The 8,635-nt window shown below is 42.9% G+C and overlaps 1 protein-coding gene across 1 annotated transcript in view; it reads right to left on the bottom strand.

Moving 5' to 3' along the window:
* Positions 1-2,353: 2,353 nt before the first annotated feature.
* Positions 2,354-8,635, bottom strand: part of ZNF816 (zinc finger protein 816) — a 23,728-nt gene continuing 17,446 nt past the window's right edge. The window contains exons 3-5 of the mRNA XM_011946171.1: positions 5,535-5,661; positions 2,829-4,360; positions 2,354-2,744 (exon numbers count right to left, since the gene is read on the bottom strand). Of these exons, the coding sequence (XP_011801561.1) occupies positions 2,541-2,744; positions 2,829-4,360; positions 5,535-5,661 (1,863 nt within the window). The 3' untranslated portion in view covers positions 2,354-2,540. The remainder of the gene's footprint in view (positions 2,745-2,828; positions 4,361-5,534; positions 5,662-8,635) is intronic.

The raw sequence follows: 8,635 nt of genomic DNA, 5'->3' as shown, positions 1-8,635 counted from the left end.
TCTACTACATAAGTAGTTTTACCTTCCATTGTTTGAAATGTTAAAACGGGCAGGAAGCATCCATGTGATATTAGGGTAGCATCACAGCACAAGAGAATGAATCGACCAATCAGAACCCGGAGGATCCGGTCCTAGAGGGAGAGGATGACAGCTGGCGAAGTCCATGGCCCAGCTGAGGAGAAAGCCCGAACCCGCCTCCTCCAGGCCTGGCCCTTTTTAACCACCTACCTTCCAGAGCCCTCCCCCTTGACTAGCCTAGCCCGCTGTCGGGCCCAGCCCGGCACCCTGGCAACCTCCTCCTTCTTGCCCCGTCCCCAGCCTCTAACCAGGCCCCGCACCCACAGTGGCCTCCACTCTCTCACCCCGCCCCAGCATCTGTTCAGGCCCCGCCCCCTCAGCAACATTTTCCCCTCCTGCCCTGTCCCCGCGTGGTGTCCAGAACCCTCCCAGACAGGATCCACTACCAGCCCATGGTTGTGCTGCACGGAGAGCCCAGGACTGACTCAGGTGAGCGTTTGTTTCTGTTTCAAACCTGCCTTTCGTAGCACCCTAGCCCCCAGTCCAGCCACACCAGGAATTTGGGTGCGTCGGGATGTTTATTTCCCTCTTTGTTTGAGATGGAGTCTCGCTCTGTCGCCCAGGCTGGAGTGCAGTGGCGCGATCTCGGCTCACTGCATGCTCCGCCTACCGGGCTCACGCCATTCTCCTGCCTCAGCCTCGAATAGCTGGAACTACAGGCGACCGCAGCCACGACCGGCTAATTTTTTGCATTTTTAGTAGAGAGGCGGTTTCACCGTGTTAGCCAGGATGGTCTCCATCTCCTGACCTTGGGATCCACCTGCCCCAGCCTCCCAAAGTGCTAGGATTACAGGCGTGAGTCACCGCGCCTGACTTTTTTTTTTTAATAAAGTGTTTCACATATGACCAAACCCAGCCAACCAATGCACTCATAACGGATTCAGAGATTAAAAAATATATTCCCAATAAAACATGTCCAACTCTTCAGATAGGGATGACATTTTCAGCTTGATATGGTAACGTGACTGTGACCTTATTAGCAGTTTTTATGCGAATCCACTGGGGAATGGAACAATTTTGCTTTTGTTTCTTGGCCAGGACTCACTTAATTCTGAAAGTCTTGTGAGAAAACATGGCAAGAAGCGAAATCAAGCACACATTCTGATGACGGAGAGAGGAGAAGGGACTTGACTTTTTCTTTTTTTCAGACTAAGTTTCTTTCTTTGTTCCCAGGCTGGAATGCAATGGTGCGATCTTGGCTCACTGCAACTTCCGCCTCCCGGGTTCAAGTGATTCTCTTACCTCAGCCTCGCGAGTGGCTGGGTTTGGTCACAATATAAACTAGAACGGCAGGAACATGGCCAAAGGTGGGGGGCATGAGTGTTATTACCACATTCCTGCTTGACCTTTACTGCCAGCACCAACACAAATGGTCAGAGGTCCCTTATGTGAAAATCTTCATGATCTTGTGGGAAAACCCTGATTTTTGTAAAGGCTGCAAAATAGGTTCAAAAATAAATAAATAAATAAAAATTTAAAAGGGCCAGTTGCAGTGGCTCATGCCTGTAATTCCACCACTTTGGGAGGATGAGGCAGGTGGATCAGCTGAGGTTAGGGGTTCAAGACCAGCCTGACCAACATGGAGAAACCCCCTCTCTACTAAAAATACAAAAATTAGCCAGGCATAGTGGCGGTCACCTGTCATTCCAGCTACTCAGGAGGCTGAGGTAGGAGAATTGCTTGAACCCAAGAGGCAAAAATTGCAATGAGCCGAGATCACACCTCTGCACTCCAGCCTGGGTGACAAGAGCAAGACTCCATCTCCAAACAAAAAAATAAAATAAAATAAAATAAAAATAAATAAAAATACAAAAATTAGCGTGGTGTGGTGGCATGCATCACTATTCACAGATACCCAGGAGGCTGAGGCAGGAGAATTGAATGCAGGAGGAGGAGGTTCCAGTGAGCTGAGATCATGTCATTGCATTACAGCCCGGGGGATAAGAGCAAGACTCCATCTCAAAAAATAAAGATAAAAATAAAAAACAGGCTGGGTAAAGTGGCTCAAGTCTATTGGCCAGGCTGGTCTCAAACTGCTGACCTCAAGTGATCTACCTGCCTTGGTCTCCCAAAGTGCTGGGATAACAGGCATGAGCCACCACGCCTGGCCCATTCTTCTTAACATTAACACTTTTTATGTCAATTAATGCTTGAACTCAATGTTAAGTCAACTGAAACTCAAGTCAAAGTTGAATTGACTCTAATGTCAATTAAAGCTTTATGATTTTTTATATTCATTTTATTTGGAATAATTATCTCAAAAATGAATTTTCTGATGTTCTACATGGAATGACCACAGACTGAAGACCTTGCCACCCTTATGACATTGGTAAGATTTCTGTCCAGTATGGATTCTCTGATGTCTACATCACGGATTCGCTGATGAACTACAAGTTATGAACGATGTCTGAAAAATTTGCCACATTTATTACATTTGTAGATCTCACTTCATTATGGATTCTCTAATGATTTGCAATGACTGTAGCATTATTGAGGACTTTGTGAGAATCATTATATTTGTAAAGTTTCCCTACACCATGGATTGCTTGATGGTGAATAAGTGTTGACTGCGCAGTAAAGGCTTTGCCACATTCTTTACACTTGTAAGGTTTCTCACCAGTATGAACTCTCTGATGTTTTGCAAGGTTTGCTTTTTGATTAAAAACCTTGTCACATTCATTACACTTGTAAGGTTTCTCTCCAGTGTGAACTCTCTGATGTTGTGCAAGGCTTCCTTTTTGATTAAAAGCCTTGCCACATTCATTACACTTGTAAGGTTTCTCTCCGGTATGAACTCTCTGATGTTGTGCAAGGATTCCTTTTTGATTAAAAACCTTCCCACATTTATTACACTTGTACGGTTTCTCTCCAGTATGAACTCTCATATGGTTTGCAAGGCATGAGTCACTCCGGAAAGCCTTGTCACAAACCTTACATTTGTATGGTTTTTCTCCAGTATGAATTCTTCTATGTCTTTCAAGGTGTGATCTGCGACTGAAAACTTTGTCGCATTCTTCACATTTGTAAGGTTTCTCTCCAGTATGAAGTCTATGATGACGTGCAAGGTTTTCTCTTCTACTAAAAACCTTGCCACATTCATTACATGTGTAAGGTTTCTCTCCAGTATGAAGTGTATGATGGTATTGAAGGGATGACTTCCGACTGAAACTCCTGCCACATTTATTACACTTGTACGGTTTCTCTCCAGTATGAACCCTCTGATGCTCTGCAAGGTATGAATCACTCCGGAAAACCTTGTCACAAACCTTACATTTGTATGATCCCTTTCCAGTATGAATTCTCCTATGTCTTTCAAGGTGTGATCTGCGAATGTAAGCATTGCCACATTCTTCACATTTGTAAGGTTTCTCTCCAGTGTGAAGTATATGATGGCACTGAAGGGATGTATTCTGACTGAAGGTCTTGCCACACTCATTACCCTTGTAAGGTTTCTCTCTAGTGTGATTTGCCGTATGAATTATAAGGGCTGAATGTCGACCAAAGGTCTTGCCACACTCATTACACTTGTAAGGTTTCTCTCCAGTATGAAGTCTACGATGGCATACAAGGGATGACATCTGAGTGAAGGTCTTCCCACACTCATTACACTTGTAAGTTTTCTCACCAGTGTGACATCTACGATGACATGCAAGGTATTGCTTCTGATTAAAGATCTTGCCACAGACATCACATTTATATTGTTTCTCTCTTGAATGGATTATGTGATGTCTCCTTAAGAGTGAGCTATAATTAAAAGCTTTGCCACACCCATTATTTTGGCAAGGTTTTTCTCTCATGAGTGTTTCCTGTATTTGTGTGGATAATGAGGAATGGAGGAAATTCTTCCTATACTTATTAGAAATATGAGTTTTGAGCCTACCAGAAATTCTCTGGGATGTTGAAGCTGAGGAAGCACCACTGACAGACTTGTCTACTTGGTTACTAATTTTCCCTTGTGTCTGAAATATGCACAGTTCAGGCAGATGCGAATGAAAGCTTGATCCAAGCTCATCTTTAGTAGGCTTGTTTCCAGCATGCCTTTGAGTATGTTGGTCTGTACTACCAGTCAACACTTTATTTTCTGTCACAGGTGCTTCATGGCCATTTCTTTCAACTTCTTGCCACTGAAACTCAAAGTGATGAATATCTTTCTTGATTTCTGGGAAGCAAAAATCTCCAATGTGATAACTTTTACATCTTTCCAATGTCCCTGTGTAGAACCCTTCTCCTGTATTACTGTGCTCATGTGATGAGAGCTCCATCATGGATTTTAAAGAGCTATCTAAAAAATATAAAGACCAATAGTTTTCCAATTAAGTACAGATGGTAAATAATAGTTAATATTGAAATGTGTAAAAATTACACAAAAAGCAATACTTATTTTAAACTTCCCAAATGTGATCTTCAAAGTTTAAGAACACCTTGTCTCAACTGAACATAAAAAAATTAGCCAGGCGTGGTGGTTGTGCCTGTAATCCCAGCTACTCAGGAGGCTGAGGCAGCAGAATTGCTTGAACCCAGGAGGCAGAGGTTGCAGCGTGTGGAGATCACGACATTGCACTCCAGCCTGGGCAACAAGAGCAAAATTCTATTTAGAATAAAAAAAAAAAGAATTCAGTCAAGAGCCTCATACATATGAGGCAGTAAGCCTGAATTATTTCCTCGCTAGGAGGAATTTCTACAGCAGTGACTGCTACTTACAGAAGATGACCATTAGTTTATGTGATGAACACTGTCACAGTGCCAGTGAGAGACGCTTCTGTGATGGTTCTCAAAAACCAGAACGAAAGGCCAAGTATGGTGGCTCACGCCTGTAATCCCAACACTTCGAAGCTGAGGTGAGCGAATTGCTTGAGGCCAGCAATTCAAGACCAGCCTGATCAACATGGTGATACCCTATGTCTAATAAAAATATAAAAATCGGCCAGGTATGAAGGCAGATGCCTGTAATTCCAGTTAGGTTGAGAGGCTGAGGTACAAGAATTGCTTGAACTCAGGAGGCAGAGGTTGCAATAAGCTGAGATCAGACTCTGCACTCCAGCCTGTTCAACAGAGGGAGACTCTGTCTGAAAACAAACAAAGAAAAAGAAAACAAAACCAGAACCACAGCTGGAAACACTTGTCAGTCAGTGTCAGTGTCATGCTTTCTATCTCGTATCCTGGGCCACGCTGACAATTCTGCTCAGGGCTTCCAGGGACATCTCTTCCTAGAGCAGGATGATGTTCAACTGTATTAGTCAAAGTGTTCATGAATTTTCTGTTTTTATGTAAAACCACTCCACAGGACAGTCTCTAAGAAGCTACCCATGACAGAGAGGAGGGTCATCACTGCAGAAAACAATGACATATACATCAAAAGCATGTATGGGGCAAAATCACAAAAGAGCATATAAAACCAGAAAGAGCCAAGATAGACAAGAGCAGATTCCTCATGTCTGAAGGGACATTTTCCTCACCCACAAAGTCCAGGTTCCTGTAGTTCTCCAACATCACTTCCCTGTATAAAGCCCTCTGTGCAGGGTTCAGGCATTTCCACTCCATGAAAGAGAACTCTATAGCCACATCCCTGAAAGTCAAGCGTCCCTAAAATAAAAAACACATTTCAACACAACATTGTGAAGGAGTATGTTATTGCCCTCACGTGAAATGAGAAAAGAGAAAATAAGTATTGATTTGATCCAAGACTGTGTTCTGAAAAATTCACATTAAGGTATTTTTGAACAATTTTTCTGTCTAGTTGCATTTTATTGTACTTTTTCAGGATAGCTTTTAAAATCCCTTAAGTCACTGTGGAAGTCTCAGTTTTATGGACAATATAAAAAAATATATGGCCTGGCACGGTGGCCCATGCCTAAAATCCCAGCACTTTGGGAGACTGAGGCAGGTGGATCGCCTGAGCTGAGAAGTTCAAGACCACCCAGGACAACATGGCGAAACACTGTCTCTACTAAAAATACAAAAAAAAAAACAAAAAACAGGTGTGGTGGTGCAGGCCTCTAGTCCCAGCTACTCGGGAGGCTGATGCAGGAGAATAACTTGAGAACAAGAGGCGAAGTTTGCAGTGAGCCAAGATTGTGCCATTGCACTCCAGCTTGGGCTGCAGAGTAAGACTCCATCTCAAACAATATATACATCTATATATAATATAGATTTTTTAATATATCTATATATGTATTTCTATATAAATATATATTAAATATATTATTAAATAATTAAATATATATTATACATATTATATATATACACATATATAAAATAAGTCTAGGCATGGTGGCTCACACCTGCAATCCCATCAATTTGGGAGACCGAGGTGAGTGGACCACTTAAGGTCAGGAGTTTGAGACTCACCTCTGCAACATGGCAAAACTCCATATCTACTAAAAATAAAAAAATTGGCTGGGCATCGTAGGGAGGTGCCAGTAATCCCAGCTATCTAGGAAGCTGAAGCAGGAGAATCACTTGAACTCTGGAGACAGAGATTGCAGTAAGCCAAGATCACACCACTGCAGTCCTGCGTGGGCAACAGACTGAGACTCTTTCTCAAAAAAAAAAGTATATATATATATATATATAATGCAAATTATGTATTATCTACATAAACTGTGGGATTGGCTGCACACGGTAGGTCACACCTGTAATCCCAGCACTTTGGGAGGCTGAGGCAGGTGGATAACCTCAGGTCGGGAGTTTGATACCAGCCTGAAGAATATGGACAAATTCTGTCTCTAGTAAAAATACAAAGTTAGCTGGGTATGGTGGCGCATGCCTATAATCCCAGCTACTTGGGAGTCTGTGGCAGGAAAATCACTTGAACCTGGGAGGCGGAAGTTGCAGTGAGCTGATACCGTACCACTGCACACCAGCCTGGGCCACAAGAATGAAACTCCATCTCAAAAAAAAACACAAACAACAACAACAAAAAAGAAACGAAACAAAACTGTCAAGGACTCACATGTCTTCATTCAGAGAAAGCTCCAAGGATGATGTAAAAGAGCGAGCTATCTTGTTTTCTACCTTGGAAACATGAACATTTTCAGAACTTGCAGGATAAAATACCATAACAAAACATTCATCAGGCCGGGAGCAGGGCTCACACCTGAAATCCCAGAACTTTGGGAGGCCAAGGCAGAAGGATCACTTGAGGCCAAGAGTTCAAGACCAGCCTGGCCAACATGGTGAAACCTCATCTGTACTAATAACACAACAATTAGCCAGGAGTGTAGCACGCGTCTGTAACTGCAGCTACTTAGTTGGTTGAAGCATGAGACTCATTTGAACCTGAGAGTCAGAGGTTGCAACGTGCCTCTACACTCCAGGCGGGTGACAGAGTGAGGCCCTGTCTCAAAAAACATGCAAAAAAAAAAAGAAAAACCCCATTCATGAAATAATTTTTTCTAAAATCTCATAACGGTGTATGAATACATTTCTAAAGGTTTGTGCTGACTTGCCACAGAACCCTCAACAGTGATTCTCCACTGAGACATGGGGACGGGTGGAAAGCTGGACCAGAAAGGGGATGCGTAAGTGTATTTTTCTTTGGACTTTTACTACACAATACATATATACATCATGTGGTGTTTAAAATAAAAGAATCAGCCGGGCGCGGTGGCTCAAGCCTGTAATCCCAGCATTTTGGGAGGCCGAGACAGGCAGATCACGAGGTCAGGAGATCGAGACCATCCTGGCTAACACAGTGAAATCCTGTCTCTACTAAAAAAATACAAAAAAACTAGCTGGGCGAGGTGGCGGGCGCCTGTAGTCCCAGCTACTCGGGAGGCTGAGGCAGGAGAATGGCGTAAATCCGGGAGGTGGAGCTTGCAATGAGCTGAGATCCGGCCACTGCACTCCAGCCTGGGCGACAGAGCGAGACTCCGTCTCAATAAATAAATAAATAAAATAAAATAAAATAATCATTGAATAATAATGGGTAGAAAAAGAATGACTCCATCCTCTCTAACGACATAAGTTGTGCTGTTATGTCACAGCAAACTTATAATTATTTTTACCCAAAATGCTTGCTTCATCAGAGTCCCTGTTAAAAAAAAAGTCTCTGCGGGGTCAAAGTGCTGAGAATGATTTAAAGAATTCCCTGCAGTTAGATATTTATATTGATTAAATAATTTGAAGTCAATGATGGAATAAAGCTAACTCTATCACTGATATCTATATCCGCTTTCCATTCTATTCCAAGACATTGGAAGTACAGAGTCTTGCTGGGCTGTCTCACACCTGCAATCCCCGCAATTTGGGAGGCTCACGTGGGAGGAGCACTTGAGCCCAGGAGTTTGAGGCTGCTGTAAACTAGAATTGTGCCATTGCACTCCAGACTGGGCCCGAGTGACACCCTCTCTCTCAAAACAAAAGTTTGGAGTCAGAGACATATTGACTCACTAGTGTAGCTTCAAATGCATTACAAAATCAGACACAAAATATCTCCTCTAGTTTGCCTCCTTTTCCAGAATTTACTAGATACCAGTGAACATTAATGTATGACTTTTTTTTTTTTTTTTTTTGAGAGGAAGTTTCGCTCTGTCGCCCAGGCTGGAGTGCAGTGGCG

The sequence above is a fragment of the Colobus angolensis genome, unplaced genomic scaffold (genome assembly GCF_000951035.1).
Source record: "Colobus angolensis palliatus isolate OR3802 unplaced genomic scaffold, Cang.pa_1.0 Scaffold25, whole genome shotgun sequence".
Lineage (NCBI taxonomy): Eukaryota > Metazoa > Chordata > Mammalia > Primates > Cercopithecidae > Colobus > Colobus angolensis.
This window is presented reverse-complemented; position numbering and strand designations above follow the sequence as displayed.